At 36.4% G+C, this 21,341-nt stretch overlaps 2 protein-coding genes across 4 annotated transcripts in view; both read right to left on the bottom strand.

Moving 5' to 3' along the window:
- The window catches only part of LOC110830081 (NFX1-type zinc finger-containing protein 1), a 42,832-nt gene extending 36,962 nt beyond the window's left edge, over window positions 1-5,870 (bottom strand). Inside the window, exon 1 of one of the 2 annotated variants that reach the window (XM_022064537.2) lies at window positions 5,591-5,870. The gene's annotated coding sequence lies outside the window, so the exon portion shown is untranslated. Of the gene's footprint in view, window positions 1-4,898; window positions 5,250-5,590 lie in introns of those variants that run through there. The other variant, XM_022064536.2, reaches the window with a different exon arrangement.
- A 1,512-nt stretch (window positions 5,871-7,382) lies between these two features.
- Window positions 7,383-20,424, bottom strand: Wwox (WW domain-containing oxidoreductase). Of its 2 annotated transcripts, none has more exons than XM_022064540.2 (7): window positions 19,877-20,424; window positions 19,520-19,584; window positions 18,656-18,892; window positions 16,988-17,183; window positions 14,251-14,430; window positions 11,347-11,530; window positions 7,383-9,504 (listed from the first exon to the last, which is right to left on the bottom strand). In XM_022064540.2, exons 1-7 carry the CDS (start codon window positions 19,969-19,971, stop codon window positions 9,298-9,300), a joined length of 1,164 nt encoding a protein of 387 aa, XP_021920232.1. In that variant the 5' UTR covers window positions 19,972-20,424; the 3' UTR covers window positions 7,383-9,297. The 2 variants fall into 2 exon arrangements, with proteins under 2 accessions (XP_021920232.1, XP_021920231.1); XM_022064539.2 differs by having other exon boundaries at window positions 11,269-11,530; window positions 19,877-20,418.
- Between the last annotated feature and the right edge of the window lie 917 nt (window positions 20,425-21,341).

Below are 21,341 nucleotides of genomic sequence, written 5' to 3'. Positions count from 1 at the left end.
ATATGATTCATCAAAGTATTTAATTTGTGTAAAATGCTGGATAAAGAATGTGACATGAATGGCACGGACAATAACAAAATATTTTACATGAACAGATTCGGCACCAAAGGTATATCTACTGTGTACATTTATAATGAGATGATGTTGACTGGTACAAGTCAATAAATCTGCAGAGTCCTTACACTTCATATCATAAGTGTTAAAGATCAGATCTTAAGATTACCATATATCACAAGATCCTCACTTAATGGTACCTGCACCTTGTCGTGGTGGTGGGGCTTGAGTACCTCAGTGATCCCAAGAGCTAGTCTGGTGGTAGCATAGCTACTGGTGGGGTCTCCCTAGCCAGATTGGTCGAGGAGGAGAGGTCAGACTAAGACAGGTACCCTGGTCCTCCACTTTCAGGGTTGGTCACAACGCTAACAACCTTGCACCGTAAAAAGGAAAATGTCTCAAAACCTCAATAAAAGCCTCGGACAGACGGACCTAACAGAAGATGAATAAAGCGGAAAGATAAGGATATTGAGATTGGTACGTGGAATGTTAGAACCCTTCTTAAAGCAGGAGCACTGAGAGTATTAACAGATCAATTAACTAAATATAGAGTACACATAACAGCTGTACAAGAAACAAGATGGACAAGTGAGGTAATATGGGACACAAAAACGCACACTATCTATAGGAGTGGTAAGAAGAAAGGAAATAGAGAGGCAGGGGTAGCCTTCATAGTGGACAAAATATTTAAAGGAAATGTGATGGAATTCCAACCCATAGATGAAAGACTATGCAAAATAAGGTTCAGAACCAAGTTGTGCAACCTGTCTATCATAAATGTGTATGCACCTACAGAGGATGATGAAGCAATAAAAGAAACGTTTTATAATAAACTGGAGCAGATAATAGACAGCACACTATCTAATTATCTCAAAATGATAGCGGGCGATCTAAATGCACAGATTGGTAAGGAAGAAATATATCAAGGGACAATAGGGAAACAAAGTCTACACGACACATCCAATGATAATGGCCAAAGACTCATTGATTTAGCCACTAGTAAAAACATGATAATCAGCTCTACTTTCTTTCCTAGGAAACAAATACATAAATATACATGGAGATCACCAGATGGAATAACTAACAACCAAATCGATCATGTGTTAATAGACAAGAGAAGAGGTACAAGTGTAATAAATGTCCGAACACACAGAGGAGCAAATTGTGGGACTGACCACCATTTAGTTAAAACAGTCTTCAGAGGAAGAATAATGAGACTTCCAAAGAATGGTACAAAGGCAGTGCAAAAAGTAAATATTAGTAAGCTAGAAGATAAGAAGACCAGGAAAACCTTCGTAACCAATTTAGAAGGAAAATTGGAAAGTATGGGATTGCATCAACCACAAAATATATCAAATGACACGGGGATTGATGAAATACGGGGAAGACTTAAAGAGAGTGTTGAAGAAACAGCAAAGGTCACACTCGGGACAGTACAATTTGATAAAAAGAAAGAACGGTTTGATGAAGAATGCAGAGAAGACATTCAAGAAAGAGATAAAGCTTATCAAGCATATTTAGCACGCCCAACCAGAAAAAAGAAACAAGAATTAGAAGAACTGAATAAGAAAGCTCAAAACACTTGTCGCAGGAAGGAAACACATAACAGAGAAGATAAGTCAAATTAATGAGGAATTTAGAATAGGGAACACATATATGGCGTACAAAGAAATAAAGAATATAAAAGAAGGGTTTAAACCAAGAACTAATATCTGCAAAAGCAAGAAAGGAGAGCTGTTAGGAAATGGGAAACAAATCCTATCCAGATGGACAGAATATTTTGAACAACTACTCAATAGTTCGGAAGCGGGAGGAACTGAAACCGAGAAAGGTGAAGGATTAATAATCGATCAAGATATAGAAGATACAGATGAACAGCAAGCACCCACACTAACAGAAGTTAAGGAAACCATTCACAAATTAAAAAATAATAAAGTGCCAGGTATAGATTTAATAACAGCTGAAATCTGGAAATATGGAGGAGGTATGTTAATAACAGTGCTGCACCACCTTATAAACAAAATATGGAATTTAGAGCAAATGCCAGAAGGCTGGAAGAAGAGCATAATATGTCCTATATACAAGAAAGGAGATAAACAAAAATGTTAAAACTACAGAAGGATATCGCTGTTATGTGTGGCAAACAAAATGTTTACAAACATACTGAAAGATAGGCCACGGCCATATGCCGAAGAGAATGTCGGAGAATATCAGGCCAGATTTAGGAGAGGCAGGTCTACCACTGATCAAATATATACTGTTAAGCAAATACTAGAAAAATGCTGGGAAGGTAACACAGATATTTGTAGGCTTCCAACAAGCATATGATTCCAATTCAAGATACCTCGGAAGCTAATAATACTTACAAATATGACGATGGAAGACACTAAAGCACGTGTGAAGATATAAAATCAACTGGGAAACAGCCTTACAATAAATCAAGCAAGGAGACGGTCTAGCACCACTTCTCTTTAATCTTGCCCTTCAGCATGTAATTAGAAAACTGACAGTAAACACCAAACGCACTTTGGAATATAAAATGGTACAAATGGTAGGGTATGCGGATGACATAAATATTTTGGGAAGATCATTAAGATCAGTCAAAGAAGTAGCTGATGTGCTAGACGAGAAATGGAAAGAAGTTGTATTACAAATTAACACAAGGAAAACAAAAGCCTTAATACAAACAAGAAGGAGAAGATCATTAGATCATCATATAAAGATCAAGATACATGAAATAGAAGTGGTGCAAAGATTCACATACCTGGGAGTATGCATAACAAATATGAATGAGGAAATGGTAGAAATACAAAGCAGAATTCGAGCGGCCAATAAAGCATATTTCTCGTTATTACCACTGATAAAATTCCATGGAATAAATAAGAAAGTAAAAATCACATTATATAAAACACTCATCCGTAGCATAATATCATACGGGGAGTGAAACATGGGTACTCAACCAGAATGCAGCAGATAAAGTGGATGTTTGAACGGAAAATCCTGAGGAAAGTATTTGGCCCAACACAAGAAGCAGGTGAATGGAGGATAAAAACTAATCAGGAAATTATATAAAGACACACCATTGTCACAATTAAAAAATCAAGAGACTACAATGGGCAGGTCACCTGATTCGGATGGACAACATCCGAATTCCAAAGATGGTATTCAAAGGAAGTGTTGGAGGAAGACCAGTTGGAAGACCCAGGAACAGATGGGAGGATTCAGTTCAAACAGATGCCACACTGCTCCTGAGGATTAGAAATTTGAAGGCAGCGGAGGATAGAACCGAATGGAAGAGGAGAATTGAGGAGGTCATGGACCGAATATGGACCGGAGAGCCATAGGAGAGAGAACTCAGATGAAATGATCAATACAATTTTTCAACAATGTAAGCTACATCTGTGTGTATATATCTTTCATTCTGCAGATTGGTGATGAACAATTCAAAATTTCTTTACTAGCTGTTTAGCTGTATCACATAAGCACCTGGAAATCATTTTGGGGTCACCCCGCCTCAATTCAGAAAATTCTCGAAAAATCAGTGGCACTCAGTATTACAAAATTCTGTACTACTTTGTATGCAAAAAGTGCAGTTCCTTCAAAGCAAGCATGTGCATTTTGAGTGTTTTCTGATAGTGATCTTTAAAGATACACTTATTTCCTAACAGAGCATTGCACAGAAACAGCCACTATGTGATTTTTTCCAGGTTGAGACTGCCATAACTCTAAAACCATTACTTGTACCCTCAAACTGTATATCAGCTACGCACTGTGTTTTTGCTGTAGACACATCTTTTTATAAATAATGACTCTGTGACAGTAGCAGAATATTCAGATATAATTTTAACAATAGAAGGAATGTAAAGGTTCCTGATTGTAACCCCATCAACAACAGCTTCGGCAACAAAAGCCTGAAAGAAATGTCAGAACTGTGTGGACACCAGAAACACTGAAAGGGTATGAACCGCTATCAAGTTGAGTATGGTTATTTACAGAGTTATGCCATCCTGACATTGACCTTGACAATGTATGGCACCATAAGATGGAGCAACAATGCATGCTGCCCGGCAGTGCAAGAATACTTCAAGGACTGTGAACACTGAATAATTTCCCACTATGGTGGCATTTCTTGGCCAGCCCATTCACCTGATCAGTGAGCTTGTGATATCTTTTCATGGGGCTAAGTGTTTCAAACATCTGGTAGACTTACATAATCTCAAACAGAGAATTTCTGAAGAAATTAATGCTGTATCACCAACCATGTTATTGTGTGTAATGGAAAAGTTTTTAATCAATCCATCAGCACATCAATCTTGCTAGATGACATCCAACAGGTTATGATTTTAAGAAGTGACATTTTTATAATGTTTCTCAACAATGACAAACGTTTTTCTGTTCTTATTACTTTGAATAATCTGTTCACCTGGTGTATCCTTAAAAAATTATGAATGAATGCTGGCACACTTGTACACCTATATTTAATACTACTTAAGTTTCTTTAATTTCCTGTCATTTTATCTATATTTGCTAGAAACATTTAAAATAAAATATACAACAGCGTTAATTAATGTCCCAACTATCATACTATCATTTGTTGTATTTTATTTGTGAATACAACGTGTAACAATTCAATTTCTTTTTATATTTGGGATGGGCAAAGCCACCCACTGACTCAGCACTTCCAAACTATGATCTATGCCTGCCATTAACACAAAGCAGTTAATACATAACTGTACACGTATCATCTCCATTTTTGATTGTCGATGTGCGCTTATTCCAGACGAGCCTATCATCATCACGTCTGCAATGCTTAATTTCGCAGACGGCAGCAGAATTTTACTTACTTTTACATTAGTAAATCATATGACATATGTTAAAATTACACGTCAGACTTCTCAATAGTTACAAGATTATTTTATCCAACACCTCTTTATTCACAACCTTCTTCACACAGGGGGAACCCCAACTCCACAATCGAACAGTTTGGACACGTCACGAGTAACGAACAGCAATACCAACTTCTAATCTGACATCATAAGTATACAACATTACACTTCACATTACTCATTTTCTGTGAATCTCCTACATAATTATCATAATAACGAATCATAAGTCCCACTCTTAATTTAAGCAACAAAGGCCTTACTCGTGACATTTTATCAGAAAAAGCAAAAATAACTGAATGGGTTATTTATCAGCGTTTCGAAACAGAAGTTGAAACTGTGTATACTGCAAACAAGCTCGAATAGTAATAATAATAATAATAATAATTTATTTACATTCCATGGATCCATAAGACAGTCAGATGACGATAGGATGTGGAAAAAGTCATAATAAAAATAATACAATACATATTATAAAGTACAATTCGTACTATTATATAAATTTCACATAATACAAAACAAAGTATTCGCCTAGATAAGCTACAAATAGATTACCCATTACACACAAGAAAAATTTATCACTTATTTGTAAACAACATAAATTCATTGACAGAGTAAAAGGAGTGTGTAATTAAGTATCTTTTTAATGCTACCTTAAATTGCTCCTTCATATTTACAAGACTTGTGAGATTTGATGGTAGACTGTTGAAAATTTTGATTCCTGCATAATATGCACTCTTCTGAAAGCATGAGAGGTTATCTGATGGTGTCATATTACAAACGAATTCAAACATGATGGTGTTCCTGTAGCCGTGTTGGAAAATCTGAGTCTCACACTTCTACATGTCCACCGCTTTCCTGTCCTCTCAATGATTACAAGTAATGCACGTAATGACGGGCGCATAAAATACAAACCACGAACCCTAAAGAGCGTAGATACTACCAACATGTTCATAAGCATTGATTAGAAAACGCCTCTAGAGCAGATCAGATCGGTTGGCAACGCGCTTATAGTCATTTATTTTTTATATTCAGAAATAGCACGCAGGCCCAGAGTGCTGGTACCGGTGTTCTGTCGGTAAAAAAGTTGGCTGCTATTTAACGTAAAGACAGAATAAGTTCCTCTACAGCATCAGTAATTCAAAATTATTCGATCTTGCAACAACTAGAATCGTCAATAGAGGTTGTGCAGCTGTTTAAATAGTCCTTCCTGAAGGATTTAAATAACAGATACATCATGATGAAAAACTTTTAAACCACTATTTCTACTCCATGGAGCCAAGTCCTTCCTGCAAATACACTCAAGAAATTTCCATTTTATAAAAATCAAAGGTTCATTACCATGTTCACAAGAGCCTGCTATACTGAGCCAGATGGATCCAGTCCATACAAACTAAATTATTAAATATTATTTGGATGAGCTTTGGCTTTAAAGTATTAATAAAAGGTCTCTACACATGGATCACAATGATAAAATCACCAAATTTATACTTAAATATATGTCTCTTTTTTCATCTCTGTACTTTAATCTAAGTCTGTCTATCAACTACATCCATTCTTGTTCCCACATTAACATTTACTTACATATCCAAGTGTTAATTTTTATACTCTTATCTATCCCTTGTGTGTCCATCTAATTTTATTTGAAGAATCTCATCTATGTCTTTCATTCCATTGTCCTTTCTACTTATATACACAGATAGACATTAAATTTTATCAGTGTATATGTAAATGTCTGCCTTATACAACCTGTAAATCTAACCTCTCTGTCTAGTCAAATGCATTTACCTGATCCATTAAACTATGTACATAAGAAAACAACCTGATCAATGAAATCTATCAGAGAATCATTATCCCATGTAATTTCATAAAGGTAAGTCCTTCCTAAGAACAGTAACAGCTATTCAAGAGATTCCTTGCCTTTTATGTAGGACCATTAATATGTTCTGATGAACCCACCACTGGCCACGAGTCAAACACATGCTGGCCAAATGCTCCACAATGTCTTCAAGGCCGATATTAATATAACCCTCTCAATGTCTGACTATGTATCCCATCAGTACTTGAAATGGTTGTAAATGCTCTTCAAAACATCACAACTCTGCCTAATCCTAAAACTATGGAAATGCTGAACCCTGACTCAAACCAGGTAGAGACAGCACTTTCATTTCAAGTAGTAAATAAATGCAAGTTATCGAGGATCAGACTCTCAATAAATCACATTGACTTGATATATTTGGAATGTATAACATGGCAACTTGATGATCATCCCTCTGATGTGCATATAGTCATACCTCGCAGATATTGCGGGTTCGGTTCCAGACCACCGCAATAAAGCGAGTCACACAAATTGTTTGGTTTCCCAGTGCATATAAAAGTTATGTTTACTCTATACTGTAGTCTATTAGTGTGCAATAGCATAATGTCTAAAAAAAACAATGTACATGCCTTTATCAAAAATACTTTATTGCTAAAAAATGCTAACCATCATCTGAGCCTTCAGCAAGTCATAATCTTTTTGCTGATGGAGGGTCTTGCCTCGATGGCTGCTGACTGATCAGGGTGGTGGTGAAAAAGTTTGAAATATTGCAAGAATTACCAAAATGTGACAGTGACATGAAGTGTGCACATGCTGTTGGAAAAATGGCGCTGATAGACTTGCCACAAACCTTCAATTTGTAAAAAACGCAATATCTGCGAAGCGCAATAAAGCGAAGCTCAATAAAACGAGGTATGCCTTTATCTACTTTGGGAAGTGATTCACTGCTGGTCTGTGTTTGGTGTGAGGGTATAATACAGTCCTTGTCTTGTGCAACTCCATGTTTGTCTCCTAAACCAGTCTGATAGGATACAAATTGAGGTGGTATGGAGGGAGATGCAGTGAATCACTTTAATTCTCTTTAATTGTATCGTCGATTCCTAACAATGATAGTGATTTGTCCATTTCTGGCTGAGAAGCTGATAACGTTACAAATGGTGGCATTTCAGAAACAAAATAAATGCAGTCATTTTTGTTACAGAAAAATTAACATTTTTAGTTTTAAATTGTGTTATAATAGCATAGGAATTACAGTAAAAGTAACAACCACATTTTATCAGTAAGGGTACTTTCCACTGATTACAATTTCTGTTTCTTCTTCATAGTGAGATAAAGGAAGAATGCATGTCTATGAATTAGAAGGCCAAACACATGTTTTGTTCAGAAGTATTAGCTGAACACACAAAAGAAAAATGGCAAAGCTGCTGCTCCCATATGATGAAGACAAAAAAATTTTGGTAATGAGACTGTTTATTGGATGAAGCAATCAACAGCATGATTCTTCACTCAGCACAGAGTTTGGATTACACGAGTACAGATGAAGAATAACTCTGGAGTTTGTCTGAAGATGAACTGTAAAATGGTACAAACTTTTGTTTGATTCAAACAGCCTATTATGTATACTTTATAAGCATATCATAAATATATAAAAAATTGACAGTGGAACCACGGTTCCCCAGTTAACATTGAATAACGTTTAACTGTAGAAGTATATTTGTACTGAAACAAAATTTTATTTACACATTAATGTATACCTTTACATATTATTTATATGTGACGTCATACGCCGACAGCTTATCTATGTGTTGCGTCATGTACTCAACACACTCACTATAGAACCGTTCTGTTACCAAATAAATGGCTAAAACTCCTAAACCATAGGAGTTAGCTGATATCTGTTTGCAAATTTGCAAAGCTTCTGTTTATTTACGTATTTCACTCGCAATATGTCCAGATCTAACTCTTACGCTTTAGATGTGGCAAGCAGTTGAAGTTAAGTAACGAGGGTATAGTTATTACATGTTTTGGGTAATTATTTCAATAATGTGTAAAATATGCATTATGGAATAAAGTAAACATCATGTAGAAAAAGCCATTTATTTAATCTTTAATTTCTCTATCTTAGATAGGTCTCGAGTTATTGGCGTTTGAAGAAGTTACACACCAGCGTTACCCTACATCTTACAGTTTCCGTCGAGTGTACCGTGATTTTATAAACGTTATTCAACATTAAAAGATTTTGGATATGTTTCTTATAGTGTTTTTTTGGATTTGTGAACCCAGCTTTCACTTTCATAGCTGCAACAAAATGAAATGTAATCGACTGTATTTTGTCCTATACCCCCTCATCAGGGTTCAGTTCTAAGTTGCTGTGATATACAAATCATCCTAATCCCTCAAGATTATTTTCACACACTTTCTGAATTAAGACACCAGGAAAGAAAGAGAAGGCATATCTTACAAGGAAACACACAATAAGAAACATGATGTTACAGAAATGTACACAATTTTTTGAGTAATGTGCTCTTGGTACTCAATATGCTAATTTTCAACTGCAATAATATCTTCTTCTGAGTTAATGACTGCTTGAATCATTTTGGTGCTTAGCTGCCATAAGACATGAGCCAGCTCTGGGTCTTGGGCCGCCTTACTAGGTTCACAACGGCAACAATTGTTGAAGTAAAGCCCTGTGGCACCATCTAACTCTGGCGCTGTTGCACAGTATATGGTTGTGCTTGCTGCTTGTTGCTGAGAACAAATACAACACATTTTATTACATTTTCATATAATCGATGTATTGCACCTATTATTAACTTAGTTTTCATACAATTTTACAACATTATGAGCAAAATAGTTCACTCATTGCCCTGATGATAGAGGAAGCAAGGACCTCTGAAACATTGGTAAACTTCTACCAGATTACATGGCGCAACACGGTTGTTGCGCCATGTAATCTGGTAGACAGAAATCTGCATTAAAATTCCTAACCCCCCCATCAATAAGCAATTTGTTATCATTTAATATAAAAGTTTATTTTAGTGTTACATCTGCGACACGCACAGGTCATTGGCCTCAGATACTGTATTTATTCATGATTTTTTGACCACAATAAACAAGTTTTATTAAATAACCAAATAAAGTAAGTTCACTATCAACAAACAACTCATTGTTTTTAAAACAAGAATGGTTGTGTTACAGATTACAGAATGTGATGCTCAGGTTATGTTATCGGTCGCAATATGTAAATTATATTGCAAAGACTATCAAGGTTGCAGATGTAAAGAATTTAATAAAACTGTTAGGCAGTGGTGTGGGGGTATGTTTTAATCAGAGGCTGTTAAACTTTGTCATTCTTAAAAGAATGCACTTGTTCCAGTCTCTAAAAAGGTCACAGATCGCCCGATGCAAGAATGGTTCAAACTGAATTCCCACACAAATACAATGTTACTTAAACTATTTTCAAACACACTGGAAATTTGCTTGGTTGTTCATCCCCTTTATTAAAAAATACTAATCACTTAAACATCCTGCAGTTCTTAATTCAACATCAAAGACATCTGTGCAAGAAGGAATTAGATGAATATTTTATAAGCATTATTCATAACATAAATTAGTTGAATTTGAAGAAGTTTCATGTAGTAGTTATGAACCAGGACTTGTGAAAGTTAGTACACATGTCCCAGTACATCCACATCAGACCAGTCTTCCTTCTTACAGAAAGTGTGAGGCAATGTAGGAACTGCAGTTGCAGTAGAAATTCCAACATCACACTTTCATTAGCTCTTATGCCTCATAAGTAACTTCCTATTCGATGGCTGGCATATTAGAACATCATTCATTGTGTTTTATTGGCCAGTCTTCTAAGGAGGGGGCATATATTTGAAATCCTAAATTAAATAATAGATCCATCTTGTCTTAATTTTGAAAGAATGTTAATTTGGCCTCACATAAGGTATACTATTCAGCAGAAGAAAACAGGCACAAGCAGCAACTGGGAAATGACTATCTCATTGCCTAAGGGGCACTATATAGGACAGAGTCAGATGGAATGGAGAGGGTCACGTAATACAAGTCAGGAGGCTATCAACAAGTCCACTTAATGTGCAACTGGGTGGTGATACTTACGATTCCAGGTCACCAACACAACTTTTTGATCACCCTGTAGTTTCCACTCAATACCCAACATTAAATCTGGCTGTCTGAGCACAACAGAAAGAATTTAAATCCTTACTTGATTTAAAATTATTTGAAAAGTGCCTGAACCAATGAGGAATTCAAGGTTCATATTATTGCGGTATTGCCTATAGCCAAACCCACTTGTCATCCCAACCTCCTAAAATGACAATAGGATTCTGATCTGTGGAGGAAGGAGTAGAAAAAATCTCAACCATACTTCTGATGTGGTTTAAAATTTCCTTTATTACTCATCTAAAAAATGTGGTTTTCCTATGCTCCATTAGGCAAGTTAAAATGGATCCGTCTGTGTTGGAATTTCTATCAATATATACTCACCAAAGATTTTGTGAATGGGCGTACAATAGCAAAGAGAAATCGGTATAACCACCAGTTTCGACTCAGATTTGAGCTAACCATGTTTCCAGGATGGATGGTGTTGACAATAATCCCCTTTTTCTCCCACATTCTGGCAAGTTCCAGTCCAAATAGAATGTTACACAATTTAGAGTTGTTGTAAGCCATCATGGACCAGAAATGTGTTGCAGACGATGGTGACAGTGCTGTCTGGCTGAGGGTATCACCACTCAAATTAGCAAACCTGTCAAAGATACAATTTTACTTTTAGATGGTGAGCAAGAAAAAATAACAGACAGAGCATGTAGATGCAGGGTACACATAAGGTGTTTTATTTATTAAAAATTATATAAGATATATAAATGCATATTATGTGCAGTAAAGACATTCACTTGAAACAGAGTATCAGTTTAAACAATGCAACTGTTAGGCAAAGGCAAAGGAAGATATGGCTGACCCCATAACACAACCCTTAAAAAAAGAAAGAGTGCAGTGTGTCCATAGTGATGGAAGCTACGGCAGTCGTTATTCACTGCCTCAACTCTGGCAAATATTGCATCAGAAGCGGGATGCCCATAGTTCCACAAGAAGAAGTCGCACAGAGTTAAGTCTGGCGATCTTCGTAGCCATCTGCACCACACAATGTCACTGGCTCCTACATAACTGATCAATCTCTGGAAAAGGTGTACATTTAGGTGGTTCCAAACACCCATGGGGAAGTGAAGTGGTGCCCCATCTTGTTGGAAGATAAAGTCATTAGAATCATCTTCTAATTGGTGCAAATGCTTTAAGGTAAGCATGTCTAGGTAAGAGTCACTTGTGAAGGTATTTTCTACAAAAAATAAGGGGCTATAAACCTTCTCCTTTCAAATGATACAGAACACATTCACTTTTGATGCATCTCTTTCATGCTCAAGGGTAACATGAGAATTTTATGTTCCCCAAACATGGACATACGCTGGTTCACTTTACCATTGATGTGAAAAGTTGCCTCATCACTAAAAATAAACATGGTAGGTAAGTCATCGACATTTTCAATCCTGGCTAGAATCTCACAGAATTCATATTGTAGAGCCAAATCTTGTGGTTTCAGAGCATGGACCAATTGAAGTTCATAAGGTTTCACAAGTAAACACTTATGCAGGATTTTAGAGATGGTTGTTTGTGGTAGTGGCAACTCACAACTCACTCAGCAAATTGATTTTTGTGGGCTGTGTTGGAAGCAAGTCCACAGTTTCAGCACGCACAGAGGGCTGACTAAAACCCCTGCCTTTGCAAATGCACCCGTTGTGATCAAATTTCTTGAACAAGGCATAAATGGATACTAAGCAGGATGGTTCCATGTAAAAATTCTTTTGTTCTAACCCTATATAGTAACCAACAGCAGAATTATTGCACTACTAGAGGGTTAAAGAGAGAGTGAGAACAAGCTGACATTTTGCATATGAATGTTTTCATTTAAGAGCAGATGACTCAGCTATATTCAGATCTGCAGTTACATCTCACAATGCATGGTCATTCCTGGTCTGTTTTCCTGACAATATACAGACATTTCATTTGTAAATTTTGTGATTTCACATACAGTTTTAATAGAGAATTCCAACACGAAAGAACATTAGATTTCCAGCCAGACTCTGGCAATCTGAAAATGATTCCTTGAGTACTTAAAACATGATAAGGTATTTACATTTCTAAGATTCATGGTTACATAGTGAGCCATATGTTATTTCTGAATTTTTAATCGATCTTCATACTCTACTGTAAGTGAAGAACATCTTATAGGCCAACTTTGTCCACCACATATTTCAGCAGAGATCATGCTCCCATTTATTGGTGGACCTATAAACTACAATTGATGCCATATAATAACTTGAGAATGGCTGATAGGATTTTCATGAAATTTTGTATGGAAGTTATGGCATTAGATAGTCAAAACTCTCACTTGTTACCTGCTTCTTAATTACCAAACTGACAGACTCTTAAAGTCATGATGTGGGAGGATGATACTCTTACAACATGTAATTACTCATGATACCATATATTAGTGTCCATACAAATTATTTGTGTTGCTATCAGTGGTCACATAAAATGTTTGAAATCACATCCACAGGAAGAGTGTAATGATGTTCATGCTGGATTCTATTAGAGCATGGCTACCCAACATAACGTATTGTATTGTTATGTTGCCATAGCAACATCAGAAGGAATTTCATTCTGTCAATAGAAGTTAATTAATGAGCTCTATAAACAATTAATTATTACACTTGCATTGAAACATGTATATCAGTCTGTAAATTATTACTTCTACAAATGAATATGACCAAATATGTGAGTAAATGTAAAAAGAGTAATGATAGCACATGGAAGACTGATATTCGTATAGACATTTAATGAGATAACATCAAGATAATGCAGTAGGTGGCATGAAGAATGAAAAAGGAACGTTTGTAAACTCCAAAGAGCACAATTTTCAAAGTTGTTTCTTTCAAGTTGTAATGCCATGTAGCAGTGAAATGTTTCCAATGTGTGGAGGAACATGCTGCCTCCAATTTCCCCAAAATAAAATTGAAAATTATATTCATACATAATACATATTCCACCCATATTATCATCCTTGGTCTGATTACTCCAATATAAGCACACCCAAATGTCATTGCTGTGTGGTTAACACTCATGCTTCATATTCAGGGGGTCCCAGGTTCAAATCTCAGCCCAGAGACTGGTTATCTTGACTGTTTGTTTGTGGTTTTCCTCAGTCACTCCAGGCAAATATCAAGATAGTGCATCATATTAGACCATGATCACTTCCTTCCACGTCCTTTTCAATTTATTATTCACTATTATCCACTCATTCAATATTATATAGTTTGAGCTACTGAAAAAGCATTTTATAAACTATAAATAATTAATAAAATATAAGCACAAGTTATCTGTTACTGCTACATGTTTAGATAATGTGATTACCTATGTGATTCTGAAGAAACGACAATCACTCTTGAACCTTGACACAGCTGAGGTTCAAGAAGCAGGGTCATGTACATGTGGCTCAAGTGATTCACCTGGAATGTAGTTTCATAACCATCATGTGTGAGGGAGAAAGGAAGACCAAATACACCAGCATTCAGCACCAGTATGTCCAACTTCCTGTACATCAAACATTTAGTATCAGAGCTATTGACAAGCCAATATTTGCTTACCTCGCAAAGAAATTCCCAGCTTTTTATGAAACACAAAGGTTCAGTATCTTCCATAAGAACTTGCCATTTGTCTGAATCCATCAAAGTCCAAGCCATGTATAATATTTTATAACATGTTAGCATTTTACAATGAGGATCTCTTAGCACCTGCTAACACTTATGCCGTCAAGAGTATGAAAGACATGCAAATTCATTTAGACCTTTAATCCTACTTTTTCAATGCCTTCCTAAAAGAATGCAATTGTCAGTTAAAAATCTGAAGTCACATGGGTTAGATTATTATTATTATAATTTTTATGATACAGTGTGTTCAAGAAAGAACTCCAGAGTTTTAGTTATAAATATTTATTCATTGCTTTGACATAAAAATTTCAAAACAAAAATTAATAGACAATCTCGCCAAGTTTTAGTGTCATTTAGTGCAATTAAATGTGAGTACCACTGACGGGCCTAGACATCAAAACTAAATTCCATAACACACTCCACCTTTTCCTGCAGTAAAGCCATGACTGAATGACTCCTGCTTTCATGCAGTCCCAACTTAGCGTGGTTCATGTCACTAAACCCCGGATAGATTTTGCGCTAAATTTTTGAAACATACCAACTCTGTGATTAAGTGGCGAATAAACATGTATAACTAAAACTCTGGAGTTCTTTACTTGACATTCTGCATTATAAATTTACAAACACATGAATAAAATTCTGAATATCACATTTACAAAACACTCTTTTAGAATCCCATTAGTGCTTAAAACTGAGAATCATCTCTTCATGTGTCCAAATCAAAATTAAAACATCAGTCACTTAGCACGGTTGTGCTAGGTGCATGTATGAACAACTTTAAATTCTTCGAACTACATAGCAGCACTATGCAGATCAACAAGAATGAATTTTAAAGCTCGGGGAGTAAAGTCGGAAATTGCAACGACTGGAGAAGTTCAGTCTTTCATGTGAACTAAAGTCAAATTTCACAGTACACAGTAATGCACGAACATTCTACTACAATTGAATGTCACTGCAGTTTGGCAATTGTAACAAACCTAGTGAAGATCTTAAGTAAAAGTAAAGGCAAAACTGTTCCTGTACTTAATTTAGAACCACGCCATGGTGATGTATGGGGAGTGGAAGTAGTGTTATACATTCTCAACTTCAAGTCCAGATTGAGGTGAGTAGCCAGCTTCAAGCACCGGCTGTTTTAATTTCCCTCCAATTGGAAAAGACCTTTTGGTACCCAATGGATAGGAAGTTGGGAGGCCTCCAATCTGGTAAGGATGTGATGGCAAAGGTAAAAATCTCTGTCACTGCCAAGAATCTAGAAGTTGTCCACTGATTATCTGTTAAATTTCAACTGCCTTCAGTTGTATTTATTTCTCATTAAAATTTATTTAGTTTTTATGTGCTGTCATAAGTATGATTTTAAACACAAGTAACTTGCATGTATGGAAGTGCAACCTGTTTTCAGAAATAAGGTATGATAGGTACAGTTATCTTGATATGCCACCCCACTAAAAGAAATTTAGGAGTCTAGAAGTAAGTTTGTCATATTCGTGGCATAAACACTAGATAAAGCTTATGAGTGAAGTTTACACTCCAGTCACCTAACTTTACGGAGTAAGGGCACAATGGACAGATAGTCTGATGTGCACTGGTGCCATTATGACAAGCTGGTGAAACTGTTTATTGAAATATTGACTTCACACAAGTACCAAATTAACTAAACATAAAAGATTTTCTAAATGATACTTTGAGAGCTATGTGCTAAGGTTCAAGCTGCATTTATTATAATTTTAAAGGGTTTTGAAGACAGAAGACATTATGAAAATGTGAACTGTGTTTGGGTGCTTGCACAGTGTAAAAGTTGGTTTGAAGCTGACATTTCAGAGGACCATACTGCCTCCATCATCAGAGGTGAAGGAAAGCTGGGAATTAGTCGGACCCATAATCACAACTGCTCTTCATTGCCAGTACAGGTTAATGACATCCGTAGTCTATCTCACCTGCTCCCATCTAATTCTTCACGTTCATCATTACCGACCCCAACAATATCAGGTCTCAATAATCTCATGCTCATTATCCATCCATACCTTCTTGCTGGTCACCTAAAAGAGCTAGTATTACCTGTTTTTTGCTCTCCCGTCCCACCGTTCCTTGAGCCCCACAAAGCACTCTTTCCCATGGGCCTGGATGTGGCTGCATCACTTCATTCCTCATCCCTGCATATCATTGGTCAATTCTCATGACCTGATCCTGATATAAACCAGCTAATTCCTGACTTTTCTCACTTCACCACTGATGATAGAAGCAGTATGGTCTTCTGAAACATCAGCTACAAGCCAACTCCTACACAGTGCAAACACCTAAAAGCAAGTTCAACATAAATAATGAATGGCTGTGAAAGTTTAAGATCAGTTCAACAGGCTTGAAATGGTAACTGCTGAATTCTACAACACACATTTTTCTGGACAACAGAGATATTCCTAAAGGTTAAAAATGGTGGTCCTCACTTGTAGTTTAGTTTGAAGTGTTCAGCAAAAATCCTAACACTGCGCAGCCTTGCAAGGTCCAGCTCAATAACATCACATTTCACATTAGCTCTCTCATCCTTGATCCTATCAATGGCTGCCTGTGTTCTGATGAGATCTCGGCAAGCAAACACCACAGTGCAACCGTGCAATGCCAGAGAACGAGCTGTCTCAAATCCTGTGCAGAAATAAAAGTTATACAGGTATAAGACACTCATGTCAAAGCAAGCAACAGCAATTAGTATAGTGACTGCTTTGGTGAATATGATTACATTTTGAGTTTAATGCAGCAATGAATCACATAATACAGAATGTCCCAGGAGGAAATGTGAAGACTTCACCAGTTGATTCTTGGGGCAATTCTAAATAAAAAATGTTATATCAACATGGGCCTGATTCATAATGGTTACTGAGATATGCAGGTCTCTGCATTTGGATAAACAAAATAACAAAAAGCTGATTTTAGACGACTATTTATTGATAATTGTGGTAAGTACCAAATACCAGTAAACTAATCCAGAATTTTTTCAAAGTGACCACCTCTGTACAAAAACACCATGTCTGCAGTATTCTTCAAATTAGAAAACTGTCAGCACTGTTTGAAATGTTATGCTAAAACAAATACTGCAATGCACCTACTTGTTTACACTCTGAATACACAACACAGACTGAACATAACCTAACTCACTGTCCCAATCATAACAAGTCCAACTCTACCTGTTGAGAGCTGCATTATCTCAGTAACTGTTAATCAGACCCACGTTGATACATTTCTTTGATGAAGTCCTGACATTTCATCCTGGGACACCCTGTATAAGGAAGTGTATGAAATACAAAAAATGCTAAAACATAATAAGAGAAACCTGCAAATAACAGTAAAACATCTAATTCCATGAAACACAGGTTTCTGAAAGTGACTTACTTTTACAGTGAAGTTTCTTTTTACTTCATTTATGGTTTCATGGGTATCTGATAATGAAATTCATAGGCAGTTTTATGACCTTACATTTTCAAAACATTTACTGGTATTATTGACAGGAATTCTTTATAATTTTCTCACTCAGTGACCAGTGATAGATAGTTCAACCACCTATTAATTAAACAAACTCTTCAGCACAGCTTTGCATGTATCATGAACTTACTCGGTATATCCATTCCTTCCATAATTCATCTCCTAAATCAATATAGTATTTACATTTTCACACTCAGCTTTATATGCAGGTATGAGTAACTGATCTCAATAATTCAATTCAACCCTTAGATTTTCTTGTACTAGGTCAGCTCAAGCATGTTGATATTCACTCTTCTTTCTAAGTGCCTCCAGACAAATTCTACAGAAACACTCTGAAATACATCACAACCATTTCCTACCAAGTCCTTGTCCATTCAACCTATATAACAATCCCTTCACAAATTAAATGCAAAAGAACTGTTGTAATTCATACAGCAATACTGAAACCACTGGTTTGAAGTAATCCAGTGAACTAAGCATTCATTAAGTCAAAAACATGTAGAGAGCACCTGTTCATACACATGCATGTGCATACACACACATACAAACCCTACCCGCTTCCAGCTCTTAAATTGATTTAGTCAAGTTTTATATAGAAAGTAGTGATTAATAAATTAGTCCACAGTTTATAGTCATACCTATGCCTGTACTGGCACCCGACACAACTGCCACTTTGCCTGCAAGGTCTCGACCATGCAACACTTGCAGTGCCATTGTAGAGCCATCAAACCTCTGACGGAAGTCCTGGGCATATTCCTTTTCTTCAGTAGCAAATGCCAGGCGGGGATCACTGTAAGTTGTTTGCCTGTTGCCATGATCCACATAGAAGACTTTCCCATCTTCTGACACACACTTCTCCCAGCCAAATGGTAAGTCTGTCAATTTAATACAAATATATAGTTGTGCCATATTAAAAAGTAAAGTACAGAACACTGCTGAAGAAATATTTCCTATATTATAAATAGATAATCAAAACAATTTTTCCATTTATTCAGAAAACAGTGGAAATTTGCATGTTCTCTTTCCCCAAGTCCATTCTAGATCAGCCCTTGCTGATGAGCCAACATAATCCAGAACCCTAATTATGTGGTCGGCATAAATTATTTCCATCACCTCTTCTCCTAGCCATGTGGTTGCTAAAACTTCTATTTGTTACCCTTTCCCCTAACCACAAGAATAATAAAACTTTCACATCACCTCCTCTTCAAAGCACATGGTCACGAAACTTCTTTGTTCACATCATGACTCTTAAAACCTTTCATCATCTCTTCTTCAAAAACTGATTGGACAGTACTCTGCTCCTCTGTTCTGCCAATCATGACCAACACATCCCACTTGTCACCTACTGCCTGGTCTATGTAAGGCTTCCTAAACCCTCTAATACACCCTGACCCCAAAGATGATTTTGCTAATGTTTGCTGAAACAATGGAAAACCTTCAACACGGCTTATCCCCAAAAGTGAAAAATATATACAGATATTAATAATACAATGACTTTTTACCTCCTGACACAACCTTCTTCTTGCCAGTCCTGGGATGTGTCCACTGGGTTCCTTTGGTTGCATGACTAAAAAATTAAAAATTGGAGGCAATAAATGCACACATTTTGCAAGTTAAATTAATTCAAATGATATACTTTGAATGTGCATGTATCTGAAATTTAAAATCAATTACCTAAAGAAATGTATTTTTCTAAATTTTATATTCTACTACAAGGAATTTCATCTCTCCAGTAATTGTTATATTACAGTACAACTCGCTCTTATATTTCACTTCGAAACTCAAAATTCGAAGTTATAACGTGGGTAGCCTATTTTCACAAACATGCATTAGCTAAGAGACATTAGAAACGAACTCACTTGACATAATAGACGCTACCATCCACTGTCGCTCTTTCCTCCCATCCTGGCGGCAACTCATCTTCACTGTCAGAATCTGGCATTATAGCCGCCATTAATATAACAAAATATGCGTTCCAGTTCCAGGACAAGTCACATGCACATTCCACATGACATCTGCATACTACAATCAAGGGGCACTGTAAAGCACAAACTGCGTTCAAGAACGTGTGTTGCAAGCAAAGCCAGCTACTTAACAAAGATCATAACATCAACATGTCCCTCATTGACCATACCCTAAACTATATTACTGTTCACAGATAATACGGACGACAATGCACGCGCACGACTACATATATTCGATGGAACCAGAAATCAGACTGTCTATGGGACGTGAATACACAAATTACATATCATTCAAGCAGACATAAACTGATTTCGACCACTCGGAAACAGAAACTATATTTGTCAGTGTCAGCTGATTATCTGAGAACACACATTCATGACTTTCAAATAACCCAATATTTTGTTAGATCATTGTAGTATCCTCCTTCGTGGATTTCGGATAAGCATTCATTGGATTATGCAAGAGTAGGCGATGACAGCATCATTACGCAAACCGACTGCCAAGGTTAACTTCATGAGTCGAAAGCAGCCAGTCTGGGAAATGTAATTTTAACTAGTTTCTATTTTTCTTCGACCAGTCCAGAAACGAAACGGAAAGGAGAACTAATGAACTTCCAAAATTCTCGTTTTGGGATGAAGGAAAACATGGTACTTTTCTGGGAACACTTACCCCATCTAGTTCAGAGGTTAAGAATGAGTAAAGCTCCTCTCCCCCCTCTAAGCACAGACATGGGAAAAGCTTTACTTTAACTTTATTGTGATGATATTTACTTCTGGAGCAAACTCCTTACAAACATTTACTAATTTATTTTTTATACCCTTTATGGTTTTTCACCAAATAAATTACTCCAATGGCACAGACAGAATATGATGCATCTCATTCAATTCTAATCCTTCCTGATTCTCTTCGATCATTCTAAAGGCATATTCAAAAACAATGTTGAGAAGCAACACTGATAAAACATTGTCTTTGTTTCACATTACTCTCTAAACGTATGGCATGAAGTGAATGTTTACCTACAGCCTTCACTACAGAATTTATTTAAACATGTCTGTATTAGTATAAACAATTTGTTGGTATATAAAGTTCAATGAGAATGTTGCACAGTACTTATTCCAGAATCAAGCTTACTTAAAGTCTATAAATATCTAATGTAATTCCCATCACTACTAACCTACATAATATGGCAATACTGCTAGATGAAAAATGGCTTACTGTACTATTTTTTACAGCATCTGACAAATGTTGAATATCAATCATTTCAGTATGATCACCAGATGTAAAACTCAGAGACCCATACATCCATCACTGCAGCTTAGGAAACCTCTCCAGCAATGAAGTGATGTTCTTCATTCAGGT

The sequence above is a fragment of the Zootermopsis nevadensis genome, unplaced genomic scaffold (assembly GCF_977971745.1).
Source record: "Zootermopsis nevadensis isolate Lab colony 2312 unplaced genomic scaffold, Znev_1.0 Znev_ptg000012l, whole genome shotgun sequence".
Classification (NCBI taxonomy): domain Eukaryota; kingdom Metazoa; phylum Arthropoda; class Insecta; order Blattodea; family Termopsidae; genus Zootermopsis; species Zootermopsis nevadensis.
This window is presented reverse-complemented; position numbering and strand designations above follow the sequence as displayed.